Raw genomic sequence first — 17,955 nt, forward strand, 5'->3', positions numbered from 1 at the left:
ACCAGCAAAAGTTCATAAAACAGCACCAGAACATTTATAAGCCATTCCTAGAGTCTTCATTGCCTGCACAGATTGGTCTAATCCATTGACATGCAAACAAAAGGAGATAAACCTGTGGCATACTGTAAAGCCCATTTAGAAGTCCTTTTTCCATGCCATTCAGGGTTCCATATGATACATAAATTCACCCAGCCTGCTCCAAAATGGCAGCAAGTAAGACAGGAGGCCACTGCCTGACTGAACTTGCATCTAAGCTAAGCATTTTGAAAGGACCCTAGAACAAGATTACAAGCAAAAATCCCCCAGGCCATTAGACTGACAGCCACAAGAACTCCAAGGCCAGAGACCCACAACAATACCTGGGTCTCTCACATTGCACCCGGTTAGGAGTCCATCAAAACACTGGGCCAAAGATTGATGCCTCCACCATGATCCACTGGAACACTGAAAAAGAGACTGTCCTTAATAGTCGTATGCAAATTCTTCTCGAATGCCCTCACACCTACTTCTAAAGGAGGGTCCCCGTATAAAACCTTCCACAGTTGATGGGACTCAGGAATTGCTAGCAAACTATTACTAATAATTCCCTTAAACAGCCATGGGGAAACTAAAATTAAAACCAGTGGGAAAATCTGCCAAATGTCAGTTGGTACTGGAGCTAAGTTTTCTACTTTAACCCCCACACTGATAGGACAACAGATCCCTCAAAGGACAACAAAAAGGGGTTTCTGTAGTGGAGGTATCTCATGAAGTTCAGAGAGAACTTTTATCTCAACCGGTACAGATGACTCTGAGACCTGTGACTGAAAAATACCCCTTTTTACTATGTGATACAATTCCAACCAGTCTGTTAGGTAGAGATCTTCTTTCTAAATTAAGACAGCTAATATGGTTTATATCCAATGAAGACCTCACCTTAGAATTTCCTGACCAACCTGAAATTTCGTTTTCCACATTCTACCCTTGATATAAAAGGGGAAGAATTCCAACAAAAGTCCTCTAATTTATTTGAGGTGCTCGAAAATCTGTGGGCCATTTTTAATATGGACAATAGAAGAATAAAAAGTGCAGAATCTATAAAGATTCAGATGGATATAACTAAACCTCTCCCTAACGTACCTCTATATCCATTAAAGTCTAAGGCCATACAAAACCTCACACGCACAGAAGACAACTTAACCCAGGGGCTAATCATTCCCTGTACTAGTCCCTGCAACAGGCAGATCTTGCCAGCCCAGAATCCTAATGGGTGGGGAGGGTAATTTGTCCAGGATTTGAGAGCTATTAATAAAATAGGTATTCTCCCAATTGTTCCAAACCCCAACAGCTTGCTGCCACATTCCACCAGAGTTAAAGTGGTTCACTTTCAGGGCGCCTGGGTGGCTCAGTTGGTTAAGTGTCCGACTTCGGCTCAGGTCAAGATCTCACGGTTTGTGGGTTCGAGCCCCGCATTAGGCTCTGTGGTGACAGCTCAGAGCCTAGAGCCTGCTTCAGATTCTGTGTCTCCCTCTCTCTCTGCTCTTCTCCCACTCATGCTCTGTCTCTCTCCCCTTCAAAAATAAATAAACACTAAAAAAAAAAAAAGTTTCACTATTGCAGACCTTTGTAACGTCTTTTTCCGCATCCTTGTAGATGCCAAAAGCTAATATCTGTTTGCCTTTATTTGGAACAATAGACAATATGCCTGGACAGTCATGCCTCAAGTGTTCCATGACGTCCCTTCTTATTTTCTCAGGTACTTAGCCAGAATTTAAGCCCACTTGGTTCCCTGGGAAATTGACCCTTTTACAACATGGAGATGACCTTTGGCTATGCTCAGTTACCAAAGAGGCATCCTTAAAAGATTGCATTTACTTGCTGCAATAGTTAGCTGAAAGGAATACAACACCCCTAAGGAAAAATTACAATTTTCTCCAGACACTGTTCATTACCTCAGTCATGATCAAAGTGCCGAAGGAATTCAGCTGTCTCCAAAAAGAATTAAGCTAATCCAGGCATTTCCTAGACCCACAGCCAAGCAACAGCTTCATGGATTTCTGGGCCTGGCTGGTTATTGCAGATTATGGGTTCCTAATTTTTTCTCTATTAGCTTCTCCACTCTATGAATTTACTAAAATTTCCACTGCTGAATCCCTTCCTTGAGAAGACAAACACGAACAGGCTTTTATGAGGCTAAAACAAGCACTGTAAGAACCACCTGCTTTGGGGCTCACTATTCAAAAGCTTTCACTTTATTTGGGCAGGAAAGGGATAATCAGGCCCTGGGAGTGCTCTCACAAGAATATGGTGATAAACATAGGCCTACCGCCTATGCTGGCACACAACCCAATTAAGTTGTTGGATGCCTATCCCTGTTGTCTTAAGGCTATATAGGCACAGCTGCAAAGTTACTGGAGGACTCAGAAGATTTGACCCCAGGAAGTCATGTTTATTCGCAAACTCCACATGCTGTCCAAAGTCTTAACTCTGAATTGATTCAATATTTCCCTGTAAGTAGATCCCTCTGCTTTCACACCTACTCTAGGTGCTGCACATCCTTAATCTTGCTAGGTTACTACCTATTCTTGATGAAGGCAAGCCCCATGATTGACTGCAAGTAACAATGTCCCATTTTGTGACTGCTTATTTATGAGATTTAGCTCTAATTCTGGTCTAATCTTGTTTGTTGCAAGATTGGAATGAAAAAGGGAATTTTCAACCTGGTTATGCATTACAACCCAACATGACCTACCCAAAAGGAAAAATAAATCTACAAGCTAAAACCACCCAACAAGCAGGGCTCCATGTTCTTACCCAAGCATGCTGATTATTGGAAGGACAGACTGTTAATATTTACAGTGAGAGCCTATATGCCTTTGGGGTTGTTCATCAGGTGGGGATGTTATAGCAACAAAGGGGTTTTCTTACATTTCCCCTAGGACCCCAAAGATGAGCAATAAGTAAATAATCTTCTTACTTTCTGAAATCATTGTCATCAAAATTGAGCCTTATGCTAAAAGGACTGAACCTTAGTATCAGGGAAGTTCCCTAGCTGATTTTCATGCAAAGACAGCACCAACAGAATCTCTAAAGATTGTATAGCACATGTAGATCAAGTCCATTCTGCCTTTGCAAACAATGACCCTCCATTGCTGAGTTTTGCCTTCCTGATATCCTTGTCACATGCCAACAGTCTGCTCCTAAACCAAAGAAATTAAAATGGGTCAACAATAATTGTTAAATAAATGACCAGATGGGACTATGGGAAACCCAAGATGGTTGCTTGGTACTTCCTGGCTCCCTGGCAAGCCCCATTTTTCAGTTTCTGCATTTCTTCACTTACCAGAGTACATAGAGGATGACTCAAATTATGAATCGACACTAGTATGGGGATGTCTATAAGATTACGACAACACTCTGCCAGCATTATTTGACCTGAAAGGTCCGTGATCCTGGAAAAACTATTTTTCCCCATAGAGGCTTCAGACTTCCTCCCTTTGTGCCCTCTGAATAGCTTCAACTGGACTTCATTCAATTGACACTTAGTATGGCTTGTCAATATGTTGTTATCGTAGGTGTGTTTTCCAGATGGACTGAAGCCTTCCACTGCTGCAAAACTGATGCCCTCACAATAGTAAAGAAACTATTCAAAAATGTGTTTTCCACTTAGGGTATACTTTCCACAACCTCCAGTAATCGAGGCACCCACTTTATTGGGCAAATCATACCAGCTTGAAGCAAAACCTTGTAAACTTCTTGGAATTATCATTGTCTCTATAATCCTCTTGGAAGTATCACTGTCTCTATAATCTTCAATCATCAGGCAAGGTCAAGAGAACTAATGGGATTCTCAAACTTAAAGTTTCTAAACTTTCCAAAACACTAGACTCCCCTGACTTATGGTATTGTCTTTGGTCTTGCTGACAATTCAAAGAACATCCTCTGGAAATATAAGCTCACTCCATACAAGATAGTCATGAGCAGACCAACATCTAGTGGTTTATAATTTCTGGTCCCTTGTTCTCTCACACTAGTATGACCAGCTACTGTAAGTCTTTAATGTGTCATGTTCAAGCTTATCATCAACACATTTAAAGAAACGTTCCTGGATCCCAATTCAGAGGATCCTGTTGGGCACAGTCTAGAGCCTGATGCCTGGGTATTCTGGAAGTGTTAGCAGAGGAAGACAGTCTTTGAGCTTTGTTGAAAGTGACATTACCAAGTGCTCCTGACCACTAAAACTGCTGAAAAATGAGAAGGCAACTGAGCCTCGGATTCACATCTTACAGCTAAAGAAGGCTCCAGCTGTTATTGGCCCTGTACAGACATTATGAATCAAACTGACCAGGAAGAGAAGTAACTGACATCAAAGTAGACTACGTCCACCCAAGACACCAATCAAGACTTCATACTTTAACTAAACAAGAAACCTTTCTCCTTTTTCTTTTCTTTACTCTCGCAATGGCCTAGAAAGATAATGCCCTCATCTGTATCTCCCAGGCCACTCCTAAAAGGGTAATCTTTCAGACTGCTAAATCTGTCAGAGTGTAGGAGATCCCCTGATCCTCCCTATGACCACTTTCTCTATTCCCAATGTCACTGTAAACTACAATTGACCACCTTAGCAATATGTACCAAATCAGACACATTTGAACATGTGAATCTTAGTACATTTGTACCTCCACATTCCCATGATTATCCAAATCAGATTTGCCCCCAATGATTAGGAGATCTTACTAGCCCATCTTTGTGAACACATAGGATGCCCTTTTATTTCAGGATAGGAGATTGTCTTCTGTCTGTCTCTTCTATCATATTCACTAAAAACTTAATTGACCCCTGGTCTAGGAATAAGTACAAATGAGAATATGATTAGAAACCTCTCCTTAAGTCTTGGAGACACTTCAGATTCCATTGCCAAGACACTAACGACCCAGCAAAGATCTTTACACTCTCTAGCCAAAGTCATTCTTTTTTTTTTTTTAATGTATATTTATTTTTGAGAGAGAGAGAGTATGAGTGGGGGATGTGTAGAGAGAGAGGGGGACAGAGAATCTGAAGCGGGCTCTATCCTGATAGCAGAGAGCCCCATGTGGGGCTCAAACTCACGAACCATGAGAACATGACCTGAGCCGAAGTCAGATGCTTAACTGACTAAACCACCCAGGCACCACTGGCCAAAGTTATTCTTGGTAACATAATTATTGTTCAGATGAGCAATAAGGTGTCTGTGCTGTGGCCAACAGCACCTGCAGTACCTAGATTAACATTTCTGGGGAAGCTGAAACTCAGTTACATATGGTCACTGGGCAAGCTACAAGCCTTGAAAGGGGGACTCCTTTTACAGGAGTCTCTCTTTGGTTTGGGTCTTGGGGACCAAGACTCCAAAGTGCACTCCAAACATTTTTGGAAATTATCCTTCTTACACTTATTATAAGAATCTCTGACACACTGTAGTCTCTTGGAGGCTTTAAATGCATGTTTGCAGTCACTAACCACCAAGCAAATGTCTCCCTGAAACTGGAATGTCAAAAAAGGAACGAAGAAAATGACTGACTAAAATTGTGAGCCTCAAGTCATGACCTGTGAATACCACAGTGATTCAGCAAAAAACAGGATCAAGGAAAGTTTTGAGAACTACAAATTGGTCGCTGCGAGTGGTGCTGGTCCTTAAATCTTTACCACGTCTCTCAGGCTGAGTTCAATCAAAAGGGGGTAAATGTTAAAAAGAAACAATAGGCTCAAAATGGAGTCACTTATGTTAAGTCCCACCAAGACTTAATACCTAACCTAACTGCAGTTTTAGCCTCTTCTCTGGAGTGGAATTTTAAACCAGTGAATCTGGAATTTCCTGATAGGCACTAGAGAGGTCATCTGTATGATAAGACCTCCTGCCATTCCCCCTAAAGGAAAGTGACCTAGTCTAAAACAATACTTTCTTTTCTTTTGCTAATAACTTCCTTGTCCCATCCCATTTCTGCCTATAAAAGGCTGCCTGAAGTTTTGTTAATAGTTGGTTAAGAGCATGCATTCAGGAGTCATATTCCTTTGTTCAATTCCTGTCTCCACCACTTACTACTGGCTCTGTTGGATTAGACAGTTAGGCTTCAACAGGATACCTGCAGGTCAGCAAAGAGGAAATCATGGTCATCTATCCACAAGGTCAGAGGCCTGTCCTCACAGCACTCCACAAGAAGCCAGATGGAACCAGAAAGGCCCAAGATGGCAGATGCCATGACAGAAAACGCCCAACCAAATTAGGAAGAAAATTAGGAGGAAGCAAAAATCCTGCTTCCCAGCTCCAAGTAATAAATATTTTGCCCCCTAGTTAACAACTGCTGATAAAAGATAGAAACCCAAACCGTGGGGGCGCAGTGCTCTCTCTCTTGAGCTGGCTTGCTCTCATATCTTGAGCATGCTTTTCACTTTAATAAATTTTCCCATTTGTGTTATTCAACTGCTATGCTACATGTCCTTGAATTCACTCTTGTGACAAGACCAAGAAGCTTTGGCACTTGTCTGGGTCTGGCTGGGTCAAGCCTCAACCCCCGCGATCTACCCAGTTACCCGACAACAGTTCAGTGACCATGAACAAGTTATCTAATCTTGCCGTACTCAGTTTCCTCATCTGAGACATGGAAATAATAACAGTCTCTAGGGTTATGAGAATTAAATTTGTAAATGTACAAGGTACCAGAAGGATGCTAGCACAGCATAATCACTCACAAATGTTAGATGCTATTGGTATGGCCCAGTACACACTGATCTAAGCTTCTCACACCTACACTGAATGCCTTTATCACATAATGCTTTGCAGTTTGTAACTTTGAACTCCCTATTATATTTTGCTAGTGAAATGATCCCTTCCCAAACAGAAACCTTGTCTTATGCTTGTCTATACCACAGCCTTCTGCTTGGCATAATGCTATGTGGACAAGAGTCATAGGTGACTGTACAGAAGAGAAGAGAATTCAGTGAGTGAAATGGAGTTGAAGGTTCATACTCACTGGCCCCATGCCATCTAACTTGAATTAAGTACAAGTTCTAAGAGTTATTTTTGAACTTGAAGGGACTTTAGAAATCATCTGCTTGGGATATAAAATCAACGCACAGAAATCCGTTGCATTCCTATACATGAACAATGAAGCAACAGAAAGAGAAATTAAGGAATTGACTCCATTTACAATTGCACCAAAAAACCATAAAATACCTAGGAATAAATCTAAACAAAGAGGTGAAAAATCTATACATTGAAAACTATAGAAAGCTTATGAAAGAAATTGAAGAAGACACAAAAAAATGGAAAAATATTCCAAGCTCCTGGACAGGAAGAACAAATATTGTTAAAATGTCAATATTACCCAAAGCAATCTACATATTCAATGCGATCCCTATCAAAATAACACCAGCATTCTTCACAGAGCTAGAACAAACAATCCTAAATTTGTATGGAACCAGAAAAGACCCCAAATAGCCAAAGCAATCTTGAAAAAGAAAATCAAAGCAGGAGGCATCACAATCCCGGACTTCGAGCTGTATTACAAAGCTGTAATCATCAAGACACTTATGGTACTAGCACAAGAACACTCAGATCAATGGAACAGAATAGAGAATTCAGAAATGGACCCACAAACGTATGGCCAACTCATCTTTGACAAAGCAGGAAAGAATATCCAGTGGAATAAAGACAGTCTCTTCAGCAAGTGTGCTGGGAAAACTGGACAGTAACATGCAGGAAAATGAACCTGGACCACTTTCTTACACCATACACAAAAATAAACTCAAAATGGATGAAAGACCTCAATGTAAGACAGGAAGCCATCAAAATCCTCGAGGGGAAAGCAGGCAAAAACCTCTTTGACCTTGACCGCAGCAACTTCTTACTCAACATGTCTCCAGAGGCAAGGGAAACAAAAGCAAACATGAACTATTGGGATCTCATAAAAATAAAAATCTTCTGCACAGTGAAGGAAACAATCAGCAAAACTAAAAGGCAACAGACAGAATGGGAGAAGATATTTGCAAACAACATATCAGATAAAGGGTTAGCATCCAAAATCTATAAAGAACTTACCAAACTCAACACCCAAAAAACCAATAATCCAGTGAAGAAATGGGCAAAAGACATGAATAGACACTTCTCCAAAGAAGACATCCAGATGGCCAACCGACACATGAAAAAAATGCTCAACATTACTCATCATCAGGGAAATACAAATCAAAACCACAATGAGATACCACCTGACGCCTGTCAGAATGGCTAACATTGACAACTCAGGCAACAACAGATGTTGGCGAGGATGCGGAGAAAGGATCTCTTTTGCATTGCTGGTGGGAATGCAAGCTGGGGCAGCCACTCTGGAAAACAGTATGGAAGTTCCTAAAAAAATTAAAAATAGAACTACCCTACGACCCAGCAATTGCACTACTAGGTATTTCTCCAAGGGATACAGGTGTGCTGTTTTGAAGGGACACATGCACCCCCACGTTTATAGCAGCACTATCAACAATAGCCAAAGTATGGAAAGAGCCCAAACGTCCATCGATACATGAATGGAGAAAGAAGATGTGGTATATATATACAATGGAGTATTATTCGGCAATCAAAAAGAATGAATTCTTGCCATTTGCAACTCTGTGGATGGAACTAGAGGGTATCATCCTGAGTGAAATTATTCAGTCAGAGAAAGACAAATTTCATATGACTTCACTCATATGAGGACTTTAAGATACAAAACAGATGAACATAAAGGAAGGGAAGCAAAAATAATATAAAAATGGAGGGGGACAAAACATAAGAGACTCTTAAATATGGAGAACAAACAGAGGGTTGCTAGAGGGGTTGTGTGGGGGGGTGCTAAATGGATAAGGGGCATTAAGGAATCTACTCCTGAAATCATTGTTGCATTATATGCTAACTAACTTAGATGTAAATTAAAAAAAGAAAGAAAGCTTAAATCCCTTGTTCAAGGTCACAGAGCTAGTTAGAGAACATGTCAGAATATGAAACCAATCTGTCTAATCCTAACTACAGTGTTATTTCCTGAATAATTCTCATTTAATCAAAATAAAAGTGTTACAACAACAACAACAAAACAAAAACGAAAACGAAATCATCTGCTTGGATCCCTCATTTTACAGAGATCAAGTGACTCACCCAAGGTCACACAGCCAGTTCGAGTCAGAGCTGGGAACGGAATCCCTTGGCATGCTTCCCACTGTGCACTAGAAAGGAAACCTGTGTCTGTTATTTCCAATACATAACCAAGGGCTGACCAAATGCACGACTTAGAGGAAGTTTACGGGTGATGGTAACAGAGAAACTTAGCAGATGTGCACTCCCCGTGGAGAAGCGCATAGAAATAAAAAACCATTGTCATGTGATTCTGACCAGGTCATCTCTCAGACTTGGCAACCATAGGATTCTGAGGGACAGGGGTCATTCATGTTAACAATTCACATTACTGCCTTTCTGGCAATTCTAATTATACTAGGGAGAGCAAGCCCATGAGCACTTCTCTGAGTAACATGAAGAAAAGATCCCCCAGCTCTGCTCAGCTGAATCCTCAAGGCCACATCTTCAGGGGAGAACAGACCCTGGAAGAGGAGCTGGCAGAAGACAATGGAGCCAGCCTCCACCAGCCTTGCGAGGAAAACAAGCTGTGGTTACTAATCCGCTGGCCTACGGCCACAGCGAGCGTATTATGGTCAAGTTATAATAGTGAATGCAGCGCCCACGGGCCGGGCTCCATTCACACCCTCCGCAAGGAACGCACAGCAGAGAGAGATCCACGCAACCTCCCACCTTGCTAACACTTCAAGGTGCCCGCTGACACTAATGCCACTTGGATGATAAATCTGAACAAGCCTGAAGAAGCAGACTGCCTTCTTGAGACCAGAAGGGCTCTGGGAATTAGACTCAAGCTGCATTTACTTTTACTAAAAACTGCACTGACTTGAGACACCCCTTCACCTCTGTGGGTCAAATCTATTCATTTATAAAATATAGGGTCCCGGCCGAATCAGTGGTTCCCGAAGCTGATGGCACAGGCTTAGCCCTTGGGAGGTTTTACACATTTCTTTCCCCATCTCTCCATCTTATGCTTAAGGCCAGTCTCCTGCAATCAAATAATCAATCCCTCAATGAATTGATCTTCTTCTCTAGCCCTTGCTGACAGCTATCTTCTCCCCTTCCCATCAGCCCCCACTCACTCACCCTGGACCACCAGGTGTCCATAGGTGCTCTGTGATTATACACGGAATATACATTTATTCCACCAGTTCAAAAGCTGCCGTGGTCTGGACCGCTTCTGTTTTGTTTTCGCATATGCCTTCCTGACACAGTGGGCTGTCTTTATATATAAATTAGGCTACCGGTAATTCTGTCTGACATGCACTCTGCTCAGCCGAACACCTATTAGTCTCAAGCTGTGACACAGTTGCCCTGGTCACCCCTCCTGCTTGTATACATATGGTTGTGGCCCCCTGCCCCTTCCCCCAGGACGGCCACCAGCTGATAGCATATCTTGTACCATTTCATGAGCCACCTATGTAAACAAATGTATGAGGGCATATTCTCTCATATCAGTTTTGGTTGGTACATAGGATCCCACGTCTTGCTTTGTCCCAGCTACCATGTCAAGTTCATAAAGTAAAGCAAGGTTCTAAGGGGCAAGTGTGAGCTTGTGCCATATGAGCTCTCCTTTGAGGCAAGCGAGGCAGTGACGGAACCTGGCTACTAAGAGGTAGGGTGAGGTTGGGATTAAGGCATTATTCAGTAGGATCTGAAAGGCAGAATCCAGGGCAAAGTCAAGGTCAAGCCCAAAAGACAACCTGAACAAAGGGTGTCTGCACAGTCAAACAAGGAGAGGGAATAGAATCCCAAGGCCCCAGGACAGAAGGAATGTTTGGGAATGTAGGATGACGGGAGGTGACAGCCAAGGTTCTGGGTAGATTCCCTAGGGCAGTGACTTTACCCCTGCCCACGTGCAGCCGGCTGCCATGGTAGGGGAGATTCCTGTGAAGGGAAGCAGAGCCCAGAACCTGGAGACAAAGCTCTAAAATCTGTTTAGCTGGTTTTTGTAATGTGCCATTCTATACAGTTATACACAAGCAAACATAAAAATTCCTATTTTAGGGGCACCTGGGTGGCTCTGTTGGTTCAGCTCAGGTCATGATCTCACAGTTCGTGGGTTTGTGCCCCGCATCGGGCAGCTTAGAGCCCGGAGCCTGCTTCGGATTCTGGGTCTCCCTCTCTCTCTGTCCCTCCCTCACTCACGCTCTGTCTCTCTCTCTCTCAAAAATAAAATAAACACTAAAAAAAATTCCCATTTTATAGCTTATCCCTTAGTCCTCTTTTCTTGCTTCCTCTTCCGACATACCTTTCAAAATGGTCTTATTTACATTTTGCGTATTTAAATATTTGTCAGAAGACGATGAGGCTATGTTAGCATTTTCATTTTTGCACATTAAATCTCGTATCTCACACACATACACATCTTTTTTTATGGTGGGTGTACATATTTTTTAAAGCAGGGTTTTGTTTGTAAAATACAGGCAATCACCTAATGTTATCCTATAATGTCTCATTTCACAATAGTCTCCAAAATTATCATCACGTATAGTGCTGTGATATTCCTTTAGTGTCTTTGGTTTGATGCATTAGTTTGACTTTATTGTCCTCTTACTATATTTTAATGCTGTGCAATACATCTGGGATCACAGAACCCAACCTTCAGGAGGCTCAAGCAATGAAATGTTTTGGTGAATAATTCTTTTTAAACAAGAACAAGAAACATTTTTCTGCTTTATTTATAAATTAGCCTTCAAGCCTAGTTCACTTTTCCTTTTACACAAAGCTGTGTAATGCACGCCAACCCAATTCCCTGCCTAGTAGACTGGAGGTTCCTGGATCTTCAAGTATTCAGGACCCTGAGTCTGACTATCAGTAAGCACTCCACCGCATCACGGACATCTAGAGTTGGCACAAGACTGAGCTATATGCCCACAACAATTAAAAAAAAAAAAACACTCCTGAAACAACTGGCTGTTTTCCTGTGATTTACCTCTTTGGGTGCAGTCTTCTGAACAAAAATAGCTCATCTTTACTGATTCAAGCTTTACTTGCATGACTTCATTGTATCCTGACAGCCCCACATTGTGGCTGCTTCTATGATTGCCCTCCCCCACCCATGTCCTGACCGGAACAGAGCTGTTTTTCTGCAACGTGAACATTGTCAGGACATCTAGTACACCCGGGGAAGTCTTGTATCCTGCCACTGCTCCACCCCCGCCCCATCCATCCCTGGGGGGATGTTGGAAGGCCTGGCACCGGTACCACTGAGTCTGGGAAGAGAGAGCTGTACCTTTAGGGATGGATAAGCAATTTTCTTTTCATTCAGCTGTGTTTGGGGGTAGAAATCCACTTGAAGGCAAGTATTGGAGTTCGGCTGTTCCCACCACACATGGGACCCAAACAGCACTCCTAGGTAAGTCCAAAAGCCAAAGGAGGGTGCCAGAATTTTCGTGAAACCTCATCATTTGTTCTGCTCCAAAAATAAGGCAAAATGAGCTTCAAAGGAAATTGAGTTTGAATGAAAAAGAAACGTGCACAGCCATATGGAAGCACTTGCTGCCTCTGAACTGTGTATTTGAACGTGGTTAAGACGGTCAATTTCACAACTATGTTTATTTGACCCACAGAAAATAAACCGAAGGGGGAAAAAAAGACATCTGGCTCAGTACAACACCACAATATGATTCACAATATTTACCAAAATCTGTGCCGATTCTTTCTCAACAGTGGGATTCTTCTGTTTATCAACACTTCTTAACATCCTTCTCTCCTTTTAAAATGTCCTCCAGACCACACTCCTTCGTGAGGCTGTAAAGGATTAGGTTGGCCGGGCGCCAGCTGTCTGCTTCTTCGGCCGCCCTCCCTTTGTGTTGTCGGTGGGTGGAGTGAGCCCCGTGAGAACACAGATGCCCTCCCCTCTCTCTGGAAGCTATTTATTGTTTTCATAGGAACCAGCCACCAAAGAGATCGCCTGTGCCCCACCCACTCCTCCGAACTTCAAGTTCTTGACTGGAAAATGCTAACATCCGACCAGACACACAGAAACGTCCTGAAAGACAATGCCTGGGCCCTGATTTTCTAGGAGGGTCAGGGCTTTTTTATGATCAGATCAGCCCAGCTTGTTTTCACGGCTGTGACGATGTTAACAAGCCAGCTTTAATCTACAACATCTGCCTGTTCTTACCCAACATCGATTTATAATTTAAACCATCATCTGGGCCCCCTATCTCAAGTTTCTTGTTTTCTTCCCAGGCTCACCACTGTGCCAAGAGTCCCCCTGCTCTAAACTCTGAAAGTCTATTATGAAGAGACTGAAGGAATAAAATGTTTCCAGAGAAGATGGAAGTGGATTATTTGATTGCCCAATAGAGGATGATCAGATGATCCAAAATATTCTTATATTAACGTTTTTTATATTATCAATAGAATAAAAGCATTTTTTTTTTAATTTGCAAAGAAACATTAGGTCCAAGAATGTCTGTAGACCTCAGTTTGTGGAGAATGGGCGAGGTGCACGGAGGAAGAGCGGGTACACCTGTGACTGGGAACTGACCTTGTCTTTCTCCCAAAGGCAGTGAGAAGTAGTAACCCTCACACCGTGGTGCTCAGAACCCTCTGTACTTTCTCTGTGTATCGATTAGTGAAGGCTTTGGGTCAACAACTCGCCAGGACCTTCCATTTCACTCTAAATGCCTCAGCACAGCTGACAAGGCCCTCTGTGGGCCAACTCCTGCTTACCTTCCAGCATCATCTCTCCTTGGTCACCTTCTTTCTCCTCCCAGGCCTGGAGCCACCCTGTCTTCCCAACATCCTCAATGCCCCAGGCGCTATACTCTCTCGGCTCTAGGCAGCTCCCCCTACTGTTCTCTCCCAGAATTTTCTTACATTCTTTCCCATCCCCTTCTGCACCTGGTCAACTCTCAGGCTTCAGGTATTCCCTCGAGTTTTCTCCTCTCTGACCCTGTGCTTCCGCTAAAAAGGCACTCACGCGGTGATGTATTAAAATTGCTTGCTTAGGTGCACCTGGGTGGCTCAGTTGGTTAAGTGTCCGACTTCAGCTCAGGTCATGGTCTCATGGTTTGTTAGTTCAAGCTCTGCGTCGGGCTCTGTGCTGACAGCTGGGAGCCTGGAGCCTGCTTCGGATTCTGTGTCTCCCTCTCTCTCTGCCCCTCCCCCATTCACACTGTCTCTGTCTCTCAAAAAAGGAATAAATGTTAAAAAAAATTTTATTTGCCTGTTTAATAGTGTCTTTCCCTAGGATTAAAAGCTCTACAGTGCAGATGTTGTGTCTATCCTGGTCATCATTGTATCTCCAGCATCTACCTAGCACAGGACCATGAACATCATAGATGCTAAAACAATAATAATAATAAATAATAAATAATAATAAATATATATTACATACATATAAATATATATTATAGAATAAATAATAAAAATAAATAATATTATTTATTATTATATATTATTATTATTGAGGGAAAAGAAGAACAAACAAAATTAAGGGAGGGTTGCCCTGGAAAGATGGACAAACAGTGGGAAAGAAGGAGGGGTGATGGGCAGAGGAATCACGAAACAGAACATTCCGGGGCACCTGGGTGACTTGGTAGGTTAACCCTCAGACTTCAGCTCAGGTCATGGTCTCGTGGTTCGTTAGTTCAAGCTCTGCGTCGGGCTCTATGCTGACAGCTCAGAGCCTGCAGCCTACTTCAGATACTGTCTCCCTCTCTGCCCCTCCCCCACTCACACTGTCTCTCTCTCTCTCTCTCTCTCTCTCTCTCTCTCTCTCTCTCAAAAATAAATAGACATTAAAAACAAAAAATGAAATAGAACATTCAATAAACAATAACAAATATACTCAGAAAAATATCCTTGCTGTTTCTGATCTCAAAAGAGTGGAGATCTATGTGATCTGGGATGGACTAAATCTGAAATTACAATCTGGATCCATTTCAGCACCTAAACATACCGAATCTTCAGCACATTACTGTTAGCCTCCGAAGGACCACCTAAGCCATTCAAGTGCCCAGTGCTCTGAGAAGACTCAGCCCGACCAGTGAATTTATCCTGGAGGGGCACAGGAACTAACAAACGCCCACCCCTTTTTTATCTGTGTGTTTTGGGAAACTGAATTCTAGACTGCTGAAAATAGAACTTGAAACTGACCACCGAGTAGTCTAAGAGAAGGAGAGAACTATCAGCACAAGGGTGCAATTATTTTACCCAACCGGTCCTCCTTTGAAAGGTTTCTTTTACTGGCGAAAGGATTAGAAGCGTAACACGGCTGAAACCTGCCATCTAGTGGGCCTTCTAATCACACGGGTTCCCCAACGCGAATGGAACAGGCATAAGGGGAGACCCGGAAGAAACCCTAGACAGCATCATCTCGGGTCATCCCTGGCAGTGGTCAACGTCCACTTGCAGGATGAGGGGCCATTGAGGGGCTTCTTTCAAAGCAGCCCAGTGTAATGTTTTCCCTTTCTGATGTCCACAAAGCTAACCGAAATAGATGTGAAATTTCAATTAGTTTCAATTCAAAGCAGTCCTAGCAAGAAATCAGTGCCCCCTCTGGAAAAGCGTATAACTTTTATTCCTGTGATGAGTCTTAACTTTAGAAATCAGATTTGTAAGTCAAGTACTCAAAAAGCTAAAGAAAAAAAAAGTCAACATCGAATCTCTCTTCCCTGAAGCCACTACCTCCAGGAGGACGAGAGTGCTCTTTGGTGTGTGTCCCATCAGACACACGTCAGAGCACCTGGGCAGAACCACAGCTCTGTGTTGGGGACCAAGAGGCCAGGGTCTAAGGCTCACACTGACCCTCACCTGCTGTCACTTCGGACCAGCCATCTACCTTCTAGGATGCTCAGTTTCTTCATTTGTTAAGAAGAAGGCACTGAAGCATAATGGCTACTAAGGTTACTAAGGTCCTTTCGTCTCTCAAGTTCCATGACCTTGTTCCTGGAGCCGCAGTTCTCATGAGTCCAGGGGCCTGACTTCTGACCCACTCTGTGCTCAGTGCCCAGCACCATACTCACACTCAGACACTGATGGAGGGTCTGTGTGTACTGGGCACTGTGCTGGGTCCTAGGAAAACACTGATGAATAAACAGACACCATCTCTGCCAAGCCTTTAGCTGAGTGAGGGACATGAACACAACATAACGACTGAGGTGATTGTTCTGTTGCTGCTGAGGGCTTCAGTGAGGGTGTATAACTGGGCCTAGTGTAGGGCAGGGACTGAGAGGACCTAACAAGCCTGGGTCTGAAGATTGGACCGGAGGTCTTGGAATATGTGCATGACAGGCAGGAGGACCCAAATGGGCAAAGACCCAGGCAAGAAGAAAGAAGATTGGCACATCTGGGCATCAGAAAGGGTCCAAAGAACCTGGAGTGTGAATAACAAGAGACTGAAGTGAAACAAAACAGGAGAGAAAGACAGAGGCCACCTTATGCATGGCCTTGTGGGCCATATCAGAAGTTTCAACTTAATCCTAAGAGCAACAGAATTGCTCTAATGAAGGGCTTAAAGCAGGAATGTGACAGAACCAGATGTGCTTTTTTGAAAGGTCTGACTGCTGTGTGGAAGACTGAGGTCAGGTTCAAGATTGGGTACAGAAAAGCTAGGTTACAGGATTATGCTGTAGTCCATGCAAAGACTAGAGTCATTGCTGCCATGGTGTAAAGAAGAAATAACTAAAAGTTATCAAGAAATAACTAAATAGCGGCGTCACTGGGGCATCCAACCAATAGTAGTTGATTGGATGTGGAAATAAAAGGGAAGTGTCCAAGGTGATTCCAGGCCTTTGATCAAGGGCAAGTGGGTAGAATTAGTGCCATTCACTGAACTGAAGGATACAGGAGGATGACCAGGTGTGGAGAAGGCTTATGAGCTCAGTTTTAGATAACCACGTTTAGAGAAAGGCTCAGGCACTTGAGCAGGCCGCTGGAGAGTCGTATCTGGTGCTCAGCAGAAACAGTTAGGTGTGCCCTATGATCGAAGGAAGGCATTTGGCAGCATGTAATGAGAAGAGAAGAAGACACAGAACCAACATTTAATGTCTGGGGGAGTAGGTGAGCAGAGCTGGTAAAACAAACTTCAAGGAGGGGCCCTCGAGGCAGGAAGAAAACTGGCAGAAAATGGTGCTGTGGAAGCCAAGCGTGTTCCCTTCTGCTGAATGGACCGGTGGAGCAGGTCACACGAGGATTGACAAGAAAGCTCTGGATTTTGTGACCTTGACCTTGGTGATTAAATGTCTGTGGAGTAGTGGTGCAGGAGTCAGGTGGAGTAGGTGGAGGGTAAATAGGAGAGGACAGAGGAGACAATGAGTGAAGAGAGAGAGATTCCTCCAAGGAGCTTGACTGTGAACGTGAGAGAGGAAGGTGGCTGGAAGGCACTTGGGGGCCAAGGCAGGATTTCTTAATATGGAGAAGGCTTATGGAGAGGACCCCACGGAGAAGGGGAGCTTGAAGATGCCCAACAGAGAGGCAATAACTGATATCTCAAGGCACCTGAGAAAGCATGCAAGGGTGAGATCTGGGTACAGGCACAGTTTGGTCTCAGGAGGGAGGGAGAATCCTTCCTCCACTCTAAGAACAGAGAAGGAAGAGATGTGCAAAGATGAAGTCAAGGCAACTCAAAGGCTCCGATTTCTCAATAAATTGAGAATTTCATTAGCTCAAAGTGAGACAGATGGAAAAGATCAGAGGTTTAGGAAGAGAGTAAAAGTGAGCTTTCTGAGAAATCTCTCCAGCTTTGCCAGATACAAGTGACGTGACCACAATCTAATTGCACCCATCCGGCCGCTGTATGGGTTCCTCCAACAGCGCTCAGTGCCCAAGTGTGGGCAAGAAGAAGTGGGAGAACAGGTTCATCTGGGGTTGGAAATTTCCAAGAAGGCATG

At 43.3% G+C, this 17,955-nt stretch overlaps 1 protein-coding gene across 2 annotated transcripts in view; it reads right to left on the reverse strand.

The window, feature by feature from the left end:
• Nucleotides 1-17,955, reverse strand: part of PDGFRL (platelet derived growth factor receptor like) — a 70,444-nt gene that overhangs the window by 27,930 nt on the left and 24,559 nt on the right. The window contains exons 1-2 of one of the 2 annotated variants that reach the window (XM_019828306.3): nt 12,753-12,830; nt 9,137-9,204 (exon numbers count right to left, since the gene is read on the reverse strand). The exons of the other annotated variant lie outside the window; for it this stretch is intronic. Coding sequence (XP_019683865.2) covers nt 9,137-9,204; nt 12,753-12,815 — 131 coding nt within the window. The 5' untranslated portion in view covers nt 12,816-12,830. Of the gene's footprint in view, nt 1-9,136; nt 9,205-12,752; nt 12,831-17,955 lie in introns of those variants that run through there. 2 annotated transcript variants of the gene reach the window in all.

Source organism: Felis catus, chromosome B1, assembly GCF_018350175.1.
Source record: "Felis catus isolate Fca126 chromosome B1, F.catus_Fca126_mat1.0, whole genome shotgun sequence".
Classification (NCBI taxonomy): Eukaryota; Metazoa; Chordata; class Mammalia; order Carnivora; family Felidae; genus Felis; species Felis catus.